Source organism: Gekko japonicus, unplaced genomic scaffold, assembly GCF_001447785.1.
Source record: "Gekko japonicus isolate JY-2015 unplaced genomic scaffold, Gekko_japonicus_V1.1 scaffold1743, whole genome shotgun sequence".
Lineage (NCBI taxonomy): Eukaryota > Metazoa > Chordata > Lepidosauria > Squamata > Gekkonidae > Gekko > Gekko japonicus.
The window spans coordinates 356,556-370,192 of NW_015173724.1; the positions used below are offsets into that span (position 1 = coordinate 356,556).

The 13,637-nt window shown below is 44.0% G+C and overlaps 1 protein-coding gene across 1 annotated transcript in view; it reads left to right on the forward strand.

The window, feature by feature from the left end:
* SDC3 (syndecan 3) overlaps nt 1-13,637 on the forward strand; it is a 44,724-nt gene that overhangs the window by 23,268 nt on the left and 7,819 nt on the right. Inside the window, exon 3 of the mRNA XM_015423377.1 lies at nt 1,368-1,921. Coding sequence (XP_015278863.1) covers nt 1,368-1,921 — 554 coding nt within the window. The remainder of the gene's footprint in view (nt 1-1,367; nt 1,922-13,637) is intronic.

Below are 13,637 nucleotides of genomic sequence, written 5' to 3' on the forward strand. Positions count from 1 at the left end.
GTTCAGTTTGTTTACGTCTGGGATTCTCTCCCGACGCCGCTTCTGCTGGGGGGGGGAGCTAACTTTTAGAACTTTTTCGCTCGGTTTTTTCTCCGATTCATTGACGGTCTACTCACAGATCTCTTGTAGTTACGCTCATTCGTTGACCTTCTTGCTTGTCCCGGCTGGCATCAGCTATGCTCGGTAAAAACTGAGCCTCACAGGGGGTGGACCGATTGGGGCAAAAAGGAGCGCCTCAATTCTCCGGCTTCCGCCATCGAAGAGGTCGCCCCCCCGGTGCCCCCGGCTCGGAGCCTTTAACTAAGGCTAACCTGGGGGTGCCACTTGAGGTGGCACTCCTCCAACACCCCTGGAGCGCGGATTGCCTCCCCAGCTTCAGGGGAGAGCATCCGCCATCGCTGAGCCGCAGACCGGAAGTCGCAACCCTGGACTTCCTTGATGGTTTACCATCCAAATACTAACCAGGACTGGCCCTACTTGCTTCCTAGATCTGATGAGATCAGACTAGCTTGGGCTAGGCAGGGCAGGGCAAGGGGTGATATTAGGGAAGGCCTAATGCCTTCACATCCTACTTGTGGATGTCCTATCTTGTGGGCTGCACTAGGAAACAGGATGCTGGTCTACATGGACAATTGTTGAGATCCCGTGGGTCCATTTCTGTGCTAAGGCTCAAACTGTGGGTTGGGACCCTAAAAATGGGTCATTACTCTCTTGTTGGTGGTTTTATGAGGAGGCAAGAGGAGAAGGAGCAGGGTGAGTGGGGAAGAGGGGGTTCATTCACAGACTTGAATAATGTATGAAATAGCCATAAATTGCAGCTTGCTTGTTTTTTGGTTTGTGTGTGTGTGTGTATACATAAAGCTATCTATCCTTATTTACCCAAATCTAATCTAAAATATCAAGCTTGAAAAAAAATAGAATAAATACTTATTCACTGTTAACTGACATGAAAGACCTATATTTGATGTCAAGGAAGAAAGTAGCATGAAATTACTCCCTGAAAAGTCTACTAAATTACGAAGCTTATCCTGAGACTTTAAGGAACCTTCATATGTGGCTACAGCCACCTATTGGATAGATCTTGTGTTCTCTGTCTAGCGTAGTCAATTGACTTGAGATCACTGCCCGATTTTACTGACTGCCCAGTTGTTATTTTTTCAGCCACTATTTTGTTGTTGTGAAGGCCAGCGGTTGGAACCAATTAAGCAAACGGAGCTACAGGAATACAAGGAGCAGTTGTAGTAAGCCTCTTTCAGGTTGTACGGGCTGTGCCGTTTCTCCCGATTGCCTATCTCCGATCACTTACCTCAGCATGGTGACCTTGAGCACAGTTTCTTCACGATAAATGCCCTTTGCTTCCCTTCTAGATTTTGAACAGGAGTCTAGGATTAAGACAGCTGTGCAGCTTACCACAGACCCTTCTGTTGGACTTTCAACAACCCCAGCAGTGTTGCCCGTCACATCGGTACAGCCTGTCGCCACTCCCTTCGCGCCATTCCCGGCTGAGGAAACCACCTATGATCCAGCCACCAGCGACCTCTATGTAACCAAGGTGACTGAGGCACCGGCAGTCACCATCTGGAAAGCGGTTACCACCACGGCAGGCACCACCATCCATGACACCACCACGACCACCATGGCCACCACCACCACGGCCTCTACCACAACTGCTGCTTCCAAGACAACAACTGTCCTGAGAGTCCTGCCTCCCTTTATCACTATTGTAGCCACCACACAGGTGGTGACTCTTGAAACACCAATTGTAGCTACTGCGGCTCCCAATACAGAATCCACCGCAGCTCCTCTGGTGACCACCAGCTTGACAAAGATCAGAGGGATGCCAAAGCCGAGTCCGTCACAACATCCAGACATCACGCTGCCACCACCTACGACTACAGTAGCGCCTTCAGAATCAACCCAGGTATGGAGATTTATTTTAGGGAAAATGTTGAGGGTGCCTTCAGATATTCCCTTCCTAGAGGGAGCTGGGTAATGTTTTTCCCCCTACTGCGGGGTAAGCTCTGCTAACCATTCCCATCTACTTAATGTCTCTAATCACACATGTACCTGGCTGTAATTTTTCTATGCCCTTTCCTACCATAGCAAAGGTTTTGTGGTTTTTTTTAAAAAATCAGGCTTTTCTTATGATAAATTCAGTGCATTAAAAAAAACAAAGCTTATAAACATTTGAAATGTTGCTCTGGGCAGAGAGGAGGGAGGGAATGGTAAAGGCCACAGGGTCCAACCGATCTGGATTCTGCAGAGCCATCTGAGAAGGGGAGGGAGTGTCCTCTTGATTGTCAAAGTCAAAAGGCTCAATTGTCACAAGGCCCAACCATTCTGGATTCTGCACAGCTATCTTACAAGGGGAGGAAGTGGCTTCTTGATTGGCACAAGGCCCAACCAATCTGGATTCTGCACAGCTATCTGAGAAGAGAGGGAGTGGTCATAATGACTGTCACAAGGGCCAACCAACCTCTACTCTACATAACCAGGGTGGCTTATGTAGTGAGGCACAGGGAGGGGAAAACAAACTACAAGGGTAAGAAAGAAGTCAAATAAAGGACCAATATTAACAACTAAGTTAAAACTTATAATATACAAAAATACATGTATTTATTAGAAAGACAGTTAAAAACATATAAGGGCCCAATTAAAGCCTTGTAAACAAATAAAGGTGGCCTAAACCCAAGGGCCAGTACACATGACCTGACATGTTTCTGCCCTATTGGGACCTCTGAATACATGTATAATATACATAAATGCATGTGTTTTTCTATATTATAAGTTTTAACTTAGTTTTTAATATTGGCCCTTTATTTGACTTCTTTCTTACCCTTGTGGTTCTTGATTCTGGTTTATGTAGTGAACCTTCTTTTTGGGATATTGTTTCCCACTTTTCAGTGCATCTACACCCTCAAAGTGCTAACAAAAAGTAATGAAAAATAGTAACTAAAACACTGCAAAATACCATTTGGGACTATGAAAGATTCCCTTCACCCTGTTGCAGCTCCCCAGCAACTGGCATTTGGAGATTATATGTTGCCTCTGAACATATAGCCACTGTGTCCTAGTAGCCATTGATGGAGCTGTCCTCTGTAAATTTGTCTCATCCTCTTTTATCTGTTTACTTTATTTATAACCCGCCTTTCTTGAGAAGACTCAAGGTGATTTACAGGACATAAAAAAATGCAATCAGACAGCATGAAGCAACCTGTGAACAAAGCAACAGGGCTAGGATTAGAGGATTACAGAACGATGCAGACTAGGGAAGGCAGGTAAACTATAAATAAATAGAAGTGGATTAGAAGGTAAGGACAATGCAGTAAAAGCAGGTGGTACCTACCATAATCATTGCAGCGGACTGCTCCATTGTAGAAGCAGAAGAAGAGATTGGATTTATACCCTGCCCTTCACTTGGAGTCTCAGAGCGGCTTACAAACTCCTTCCCCTTCCCCTCCCCACAACAGACACCCTGTGAGGTGGGTGGGGCTGAGAGAGCTCTGACAGAAACTGCTCTTTTCAAGAACACCTCTGACAGAACTATGGCTTGCCCAAGGTCATCCAGCAGCTGTGAGTGGAGGAGTGGGGAATCAAACCCAGTTCTCTCAGATTAGAGTCTGTGCACTTAACCAGTACATCATACTAGCTATGTAACTGTAAAGGTGCTTTCCTAGGCTGTTCATTCTACTCCAGTTCTAATCTCAAACCTGAGAGTTTTGCATATTCTGTGGAATGGACATCCCTGCATCCATTGGCAGTGAGTTCCACAGGTTAATTATGCATCACGTGAAGAAGTATTCTCTTTTTTATCTGTCCCGATAACAGGGCTTTAATAGAACAGGGCTTTTTCTACAAAAAAGCCCAGCAGAAACTCATTAGCATAATAGGCCACACCCAACAGTTGGAACATATTAGTATATTAGGCCACACCCCTGACAGTGCAGCTCATTAGCATAATAGGCTACACCCCCATGTTACCAGAAGTGTGATCATCCAGCCACACCCACTTTTTGCTTCTTATTTTGTTTACCTTGTTTGTTGTCAAGATCCTATAGAAGCATTATTTTTGTAAAAAAAGTTTCCAATTCCATACTTTTAATAATTAATATAATTAATATTATATTTATTTTTTAATTTACTTTCCATTTCTAGACCGCTCACCCCCGAAGGGCTCTGAGCGGTTTACAGCATACAATTTAACGATCCTAGCTAGGGCCACATAGTACTGGGGAGGGGAATACCTATCAGGCACCCTACCGGCTACTTTGTTAATCCAGCGGCTCTCCTTCCTCCGACTCTGCGCGGTGGCTCGACTCGGCTCGACTCTTGCAGTGGCTCCTGCTGGGTGCTTCTGTCGCCGCGACTCTGTGACGATCCCTGCACCGGCCTCCGTCCTAATTGGCTCCGGCTGGGCTTGCGTTGTCATGTCGCCGCGCCATTCGGACCAGTCCCCGCTCGCCTTGCTCAATGTTTTGACGCCGTTTTTCCGCCATCTTTCCGCCGCACTCCATTGGATCGGGTCGCCCTGTTGTCGCCGGCACCACTGCTCCATCTCGCCGCTGCTCCACCAGAGGCGGGTGCCCCCCTGCACCTATGGCAGGTACCCATTTATCTACTTGCAAGCTTTCGAACTGCTGGGTGGGCGGGAGCTAGGATTAGGGCCAGGAGCTCACCCGATAGATTTAACTTTGCAGGCTCTTTACTGCCTGCGCCACCGCTCCCGTTAAAAGTTAAAAGTAACTGTTAATGTTACTTTTAAAAGTAACATTAACAGTAACATAAGCAAACATCTCAATAAACACTCTGGAACTTGGAAGTGTGTCAGAAGGCAACATCCACTGCTCAGTGTCAGGGTCAGCAGCAAGTAAATCTCCACACACGTTTCCAAGGAAGCGTTATGCTTTATTAGATTACAAAACTGGTACCATATCCACAGGATTATTGTTAGGAATAACCAAGGGGCAGAAACATCCCTGCATAGAAGGATGAGGCAAATGTCTAAGCAAATGAAACTCGAGCCGTGCGGGGGAATTCTCCCGGTGGGAGGATACGTAATAAGCCGAAGAGTCTCAGTGCCTCATGAGAGCCGAAAGATTCACACCAGCGATGGAACGCAAGCCCTCCCCGCTTCACAAGGCCAGACAGATAACGCCGTCTGGCAGCACTGGTTCTCACGGTCTCCCTATCGCTGTTTACGGCAAGCAGCAGAGCAGCGAGCAAGCCAAGATCAGAGAAGGGAACAAGCAAAACGTGGCAGCTAGCTGACATCCTGCCCCCTCAAAAACACATCAACCACCTTCCATAGTAGACAGGGGGCCTCCCGGTTTCTCCGGGAACCGGGCGTGGAACTTCTGCAGGAGTTTAGGGGCCCGCACATCTTTACCCACCTCCCACTTCCGATGCTGGGGGCTCCACATAGGCCAGGGGATGGAGTTTGCCATCAGTTCCTTCTTGCAAAATCGCCCCACCCATAGCAACATCCGTGGCGTCCGTTTGCACCATAAACTTTTTAGTTTCATCTGGGTGCGCAAGAATGGGTTCAGTGGTAAAAAGGCCTTTCAATTTCTCGAATGCCTCTTGGCATTCAGGGGTCCACAGTAGCTTAGCCCTCGGCTTAGTAGCCTCTGGACCCTTTCCCTTTGTTTTCAGTAAGTCAGTGAGGGGTAAGCTCACCTGGACAAAGTTTGGCAGGAAATTTCTATGGAAATTAGCAAACCCTAAGAAACTTTGGAGTTGCCGGCGAGTTCTGGGGGCCTCCCACCCCAAAAGGTCTTTTACTTTCCCCCGGTCCATTTCTATGCCGCGAGGGGAGATGTGATAGCCTAGGAAATCAATATCCATTGTATGGAACTCGTATTTTGACAGTTTGGCAAATAGTTTGTGCTTGTGCAACTTTCCGGAGGACCTCTCTCACCAACTGCACATGAGAGGTCTTGTCGGTGGAGTACACCAAAATGTCGTCCAAGTACACAAGCACCCCCTTAAACAGGTGCTGAAAGGAGAGATGGCTAAGGTGCTGGCAGAAGAGCTAGAAGTGGGGGCAAAAGAAGAAGTGGAAAGTAATATCGACCTAATCTTTAGGAAAAATACTTCGTACTCTAGGAAAAATAAAACTCCAAGAGAGATTCACATTAAATTTAATAAAAAGAACTAAGGGACAAAACTCTACGGGCTTCAAGTCAGAAGCAGGTGACAATAGATAATCATGAAGTCAAATTCTTAAGAGATACACCATGGCGGGTAAGGGAAAAGAGATTTGATTATTTCAAATTGACTATAAGCTACTTAAAAAGAATGAGATTCTTTACAGGTGGTTGTTACCATAAGGAGTAATATTCACATATCAAGGGAGAAGATTTAATATCAACTCAGTCTTTAAAATGGAGAACTTTTTAGAAAGATTTGGACGAGATCTAGGAGGACAAAATGAGGACGAATCATCAGAAACATCGGAAGAAGAGCCAGAAGAAGGAGCAAGTAATCTACGGCAACAATGGGGAAACAAGAGACAAAAAAGAAAAGAGAATGAAGAAAACCAGAGAGAATGGTATCAAATGTATTAATATAGGAAAAAAGAACAGAACAGAACAACAGAACAACAAAGATACAGAAGATGGCGAAGTTACAGAAGATTAAAATTATCTCGGTGAATGTCAATGGGCTTAATGGGCCACAAAAAAGGAGGAAAATATTCCAACAACTACATAAGGTTAATGCAGATATAACTTGTATCCAAGAAACCCATATATATAAAAAAGAAGAAAAATATTTAGAAGACAAGAAGTTAGGAATGGTGTTTACTAATTTGGAGAAATCAAAAAAGAAAAAGGGAGTAGCCACATATGTAAAAGAATATTTACAGCCTAAACTAGAGTTTAACTTAGAGGAGGGAAGAGGAATAGCAGTCTCAATAGTAAGACAACAAAAAAGAATCCTAATATTAAATATATACACCCCCAATCAAAACCAAACAAAGTTTTTTAAGCAGATACATGAGAATTTAAGTAAATTATCGTTTACTTAAATTAATGTGGTCAAGGATCGATATGGCTTGGATATCGACTTCTCTTATAAAAGATATAGAAGTAGTAGAAATGTTACCGTCTACTTTTGCTGATCATAACACTAAAAGCTCCTAGTAAGAATTCAAGATGGACTATGAATATGGAGATTTTGAAGGATAAAGAGATAATAGAGAAAACTAAAAATATAATAAAAGAGTTTTTTAGGATTAATACTTCCAGGGAAATGACCATAGATGTAATTTGGGATGCCTTTAAGGCATTGGTGGATAAGGGTTTGGTGGATAAATCAAAGCTCATGGAGAAGGAAACAGGAAAACAGAAAATATGAAATATTGATAGAGAAAATACAAGAGGAAAATAAAATAAAGGATAGTAACAAGGAAATATTAGATTGAAATTAAATAAGCTACAACATCAACTTAATCTTCTTCTAACACAGGAGATAGCAAAAAAAATTAGAAATGACAAAATTGTATTATTTCGAAAACGCTAATAAACCTTCGAGGTGGTTAGCATATAAATTGAAAAAAGATAAGGAGAAAAAAATAATCAAAATGCTAAAAAATGGGAAAGGGGAAGAGAAATTCTCACAAAGAGATATAAAAGAGGTAGTAGAGAATTTGTATACAAACCTGTATCAAAAATCAGAGATCCTAGGTATAGAAGTGCAACACTACCAAGAAAAATGGGAAAAAGGAAAATTTAGCAAAGAGCAGATAGGGATATTAAATGACCCAATTACACCTTGTGAAATAGCTGAAGCAATAAAGAGCAAGGAAAAACAAAAAACTCCGGGATCTGATGGTATTCCCACAGAGTTTTATCAAATATTTGAAGAGCAGGTCTCGGAACCATTTAAAGAATCAATACAAAACATTCCAAAATCAAGTGAGATTCCAGCTTCATGGAAGGAAGCCAAAATAACTTTGATACATAAACCAAACTTGAAGGAGGATGAAATAAAAAACTATAGACCTATCTCGCTATTAAACACAGATTATAAATTATTTGCCAAAATTCTGGCTAACAGACTGAAGAGGGTGTTAAGTAATATAATACACAAAGATCAATCTGGTTTTTTACCAAAAAGGAAAATACAAAATAATATAAGAAATGTAATTAATACATTAGCATATTATGAATTGAATCCAGGGAAGCCAATGATATTAACGCTTTTAGATGCGGGAAAAGCATTTGATAATATCAACTGGGATTAAATGTTACAAAAATTTTCGGTATGGGAATGTGGAAGCAATTTCCACACAATGATAAAAGCCATGTATAATACTCAAACTGCAAAAATCTTAGTGAATGGCAAACTCACCCAGAATGTCTCAATCCAAAAAGGTACTAGACAGGGGTGTCCCCTATCTCCCTTATTGTTTATTTTTACTTTAGAATCATTGGCGGAGAGGATTCGAAAAAATGAAATGATAAAAGGGTTGAAGGTACAAGGGGAAAGTTTTAAACTGCAAGCTTTTGCAGATGATTTGATTTTTATATTAGAGGAACCGGAACACTCTTTAACCTATCTATTAGAAGATATTCGGGAATTTGGAAATATAGCCGGCTTCAGAATTAATATCTCAAAAACTAAAATTATAGCAAAAAAACTGTCCACAAAAACTGTTACAAAGAATAAAAGAAATATCAAAGATAGAGGTAGTGCAGAAAGCAAAATATCTAGGAATATGGATTACAAGTAACACCTCGACATTATACGAAAATATTTATTTACAATTTATAAAAGATATAAATGAAGATCTAAAGCATTGGGATAGAATGCATCTTTCCTTACTGGGTAGAATAGTGACAATAAAAATGAATATTCTCCCAAGATTCCTCTTTCTGGCACAAAATTTACCAATAATTAGGAATTATAAGTATTTCAAGGACTTGGAGAAAATCGTAGGTGACTTTATTTGGCGATCCAAAAAAACGAGAATAAAACTGAAGTATCTTCAGGATGCTAAAAAGCAAGGAGGTTTTGCTTTACCAAACTGGCAACTGTATTACTTTGCAGTTCACTGATATGGATAAGGGAATGGACAAAGTTAGAAGATACTAGAATATTAGCATTAGAGGGATTGGACCTAGTAATGGGTTGGCACGCATACCTATGGTACTGGAAAGACAAAATTCACTCAAATTTCCATGCACACATAATAAGAAGTTCTCTTATTAAAGTTTGGAATTTAATTAAATACAAAAATTATATTAAAATACCAATATGGATATCGCTAATTGAGGCATTTGCAAAACCATCATTAAAGAGAGGATAAATTAAAGATATATACGGGAACTTATTAAATAAAAAGGTGGAGCTAAAATCAGAGGAGATCTTATTAAAACAAAACATAAAATTGTCCTGGTGGGAAAAAAAACATATTAAAATCAAGGTATATTGAGGATTCCAATAGAAGCAATGCAATGGACAAAAACATGGAAATCCTTAAAATTTATGAGAGCCACGCCATATAAAGAAAATGTATACAAAATGTTCTATAGGTGGCATTGGACACCCACTAAAGTCGCAAAATGTTTTCTGAAAGCATCCAAAATGTGTTGGAGGTGTGGGAAGAACATAGTATCATATCTCCACATATGGTGGAAGTGTGATAAAATTCAAAAATTTTGGGAAAAAATTGCTAACAAAATTGCTACAAAAATAAATATACCCCTAGAGCCAGAAATTTGGCTACTTAATACGTTACTGGAAGATATTAAATCACATACACATATAATTGTATATATTTTAACGGCAGCCAGAATTCTGATAGCAAGACGTTGGAAATCTAAAAGAATACCATCTATAGGAGAACTCAAAAATATGGTGATGGGAATAGCTGAAATGGACAAGTTAAATACAACACTACAAAATAAACCAGAGGAACTTTTTTGGGACAGATGGAAATTATTTTATGACTGGCTGAAGATGAAAAAGATAAATTAAAACTGAATTATGCTAGTACGATATAAAAGTTGTAAAATGTGGAAGATGTAATGGATATTATAAGTTGTAACTGAGTGTGAAAGAGATATGATGTTTAATTTTGTTATACTGGAAAATGAAAATAAATTTCAAAAAAAAAATAACAAAAAACAAGTGCTCATGCAACACCTCATTTATTAAATTCATGAAGACCCCCGGAGTCCCCTGGAGACCAAATGGCATCACCAGGTATTCGAACTGTCCCAGAGGGGTATTGAAAGCAGTCTTAAATTCATCCCCTTCCCTTATGCACACCTGAAAATAAGTGTCTCGTAAGTCAAGCTTGGAAAAGCCACTTGGGAAAGCCACTTCAGCTAGGTGATCTTTGATTAACGGCATAGGGTAAACATTTGTAGATGAGACAGCATTCAACCCCCGGTAGTCAGTGCATAGCCGCAAACCCCCATCCTTCTTTTTCCGGAATAGAACGGGGGCTGTGTACGGGGAATAAGCTGGCCGGATGAAACCTCTAGCCAAGTTTTTATCAATAAATGTCCGCAACTCTGTCTTCTCCCATGGGCTCATGGCATAGAGCTTTCCCTTGGGCATTTTATGCCCTGGCAGTAGCTCGATTGCACAGTCAGAATTGCAGTGTGTGTGTGGGGAAGCTCATCAGCTTCGACTTCGCCAAAAACTTGAGCTAGATCTCTATACTCCGAGGGATTTTGGCCAGTTCCTCAGCAGCTAAGCATGCTCAAACTTGGTCAGTACCAGGAGCTATCCCCCACTTCGGGTTCCAGAGATGGCCTTGGCATCTGGGGGAGATGAACTTTATAATCCTGTCACCCCACAAAATATAGGGATCATGCCCGTGGAGCCATGGATTTCCCAGTACCAGGGGGAATCTGGCCCCTGGGACACAATAAAAGTCCGTTCCTCCCAATGGTCCCCTGCCCCCATGCATAACGGTACAGTCTCGTATTTACAGGGCTCTTTCATTGGGGACCTGTCCATTTGGGTAAAGACTAAGGGCTCAGCCAGCCAGACCACGTCTGCATCCAGGCTGGCGACCAAGGAGGGGTTGATGAAATCTTCCCGCACCCTGAATCAATGAGGCCCCAGACCCTAATGTGCGTGCCCAAAGTGGGATTTATAAGAGTCACAGTAATGAAAAACAGAAGTGGGTAGCTGCTCACCACTTTAGGCGCCACTTACAGCAGGACCTGGCCTTTTCCCGCCGGCTCTGTCTCCTCCTCCCCACTCAACTCGTTCTCCAACACATCCACCTCGGCTTGCAGGGTGTGGGGGCCTCTGGTTTTCGCCGTGCCCTTTCTGGGAAGCAAGTCGCTCCGGTGCTTGTCACTTTCTTTCACCGTCACTCCTCTGCCCTCTCCCAAGGGACAGTTAGCGGCGAAATGGCCGTGGTCCCCACATCTTAGGCACAGCCCCTGTTTCATCTGCTAGGGGGCGGCTTTTGCCTTGGGGTGGGGGGTGCCGAGGTTGTTCTCCCGACCGCTACTGCGTTATCCAGCCACATAGTGCTCAAGTGGCTCTCAGCACTCTCTGCCTCCTGCATCCACGCTGCCAAGGTTCATGGGTCTCGGGTCCCCAAAACCGAGTTTTGAATATCCGCATTCAGGCCCAACCGGTACTGCTGCGCAAACACTGGGTCGGTCCAGTCCCGGATTTTGGCAACTTGCTGGTGAAACTCGGTTGAATACTCCTGCACGGACAACTTGCCTTGTTTGAAAATATGGAGGAATGCTTCCGCCTTTTCGCCCGCTGTGCAGTCTTCGAACCGAGCTCGTAGTGCCCACATAAAGGCATCAACGCTCTCCAACTCCATCGCCTCCAGGTTGTGGAGCCCCACATACTAGCTAGTCGCTACACCCTGCAGGCAGGAAGCGATGAAATCCACTTGCGTCTCCTCATCGGGGAACAGGTGAGCCCAGCGCTTGACAAACTTCATCACCCGTATGATGAAGAAGGAAAGGTTCTCCGGGTCGCCATCAAACGTGGCATTGCCAGCGGTTGGACTGGACCCACCGGCTGCGCTGGGACCTGCGGCTGCCCCGGCGGTGGAGGGGGGCGAGGTGGTGGTGGAGCCGGCTGCGGGATCGGCTGACCAGGTCCCGAGCCCGGCACTGGGGGGGAAGTCTCGGCAGAACTTGTGGGGCGGCCAGTTGGATCTGTACCACCCGGGCCACTATCCCCGGCAGATTATGGAGCAATTGTCCCATGTCTCGCATTATAGTGCAACAGTCCACTTCCAACACATCCAGTCTCCCATCCATGTCCAGAACTGGACTGACCGACGATCTCGGTGGGAACAGGATGGGTCTACCTGGGGTCATTCCGAAGCTCCCTGAGCTAGACCGTGGGTCAAAGATACTGTCCCGACTCCTATTCCCTGGCATCGACCAGGTAGTTTGCATGGAGTCGCCCAAATGCCGGCCCCAATCCTTCTCTTTACGGTGGTAGGTCACTCCCCAAATGCACTGGGATGAACAAAACCGTCGACCTAGGGGTGGCCCCTCCATCCATGGTGACTAACACCCCCGTTCCCGATGTTGTGGTTGGGGTCGTCACTGGCACCTCTGCAGTAATCGGGGTAGGCACCGCCGTAGTTACCGGGGTGGCCACCGACGTAGTTGTCGGGGTAGGTACCCCTGCCCCACCAGGACCGCTCATCTCGCTCGGGAGAGACTCAGCTCGATGGAGGAAAATGGATTCCTAACAATTCTGTCAGGTTCAGCAGCAAGTAAATCTCCACACACGTTTCCAAGGAAGCGTTATGCTTTATTAGATTACAAAACTGTTACCATATCCACAGGATTATTGTTAGGAATAACCAACGGGCGGAAACATCCTTATATATAGCAGGATGAGGCAAATGGCTAAGTAAATGAAACTCGAGCATGCACGGGGGAATTCTCCCGGCGGGAGGATACTTAATAAGCGGGAGAGTCTCAGTGCCTCATGAGAGCCAAAAGATTCACACCAGCGGTGGAACGCAAGCCCTCCCCCCTTCACAAGGCCAGACAGATAACGCCGTCTGGCAGCACTGGTTCTCACTATCTCCCCCTATCGCTGTTTACGGCAAGCGGCAGAGCAACGAGCAAGCCAGGATCAGAGAAGGGAACAAGCAAAACATGGCAGCTAGCTGACACTCAGGCTCCACTGGGCTTTTTTTGATTGCTAGCTATGGGGGGGGGAATGTGCAGATCTGTCCTCGCAGAGGAGGGAGAGCTTGTACCTGAATAAAACTTGGTCTTAAAGGTGTCACTTGACTGTTTTGGATTGCTAGCTATGGGGGGGGGAATGTGCAGATCTGTCCTCGCAGAGGAGGGAGAGCTTGTACCTGAATAAAACTTGGTCTTAAAGGTGTCACTTGACTGTTTTGGATTGCTAGCTATGGGGCAGGGAACCATGCAGATCTGTGAAGAAGGAAGGAAAGAAGGAAAGAAAGAAAGAAAAAGAAAGAAAGAAAGAAAGAAAGAAAGGAGAGAAGGAAAGAGGGAGGGAGAGAGAGAGAGAAGGAAAGAAAGAGGAAAAGAAAGAGAAGGAAAGGAGGGAGAAAAGAAAGAGAGACAAGGGAAGAAGGAGGAAAAGAGGAAAAGGAGAGAATGAAAGGAGGGGAAGAAAGGAGGGAAAGAAAGAAAGAGCGAGAAGGGGAG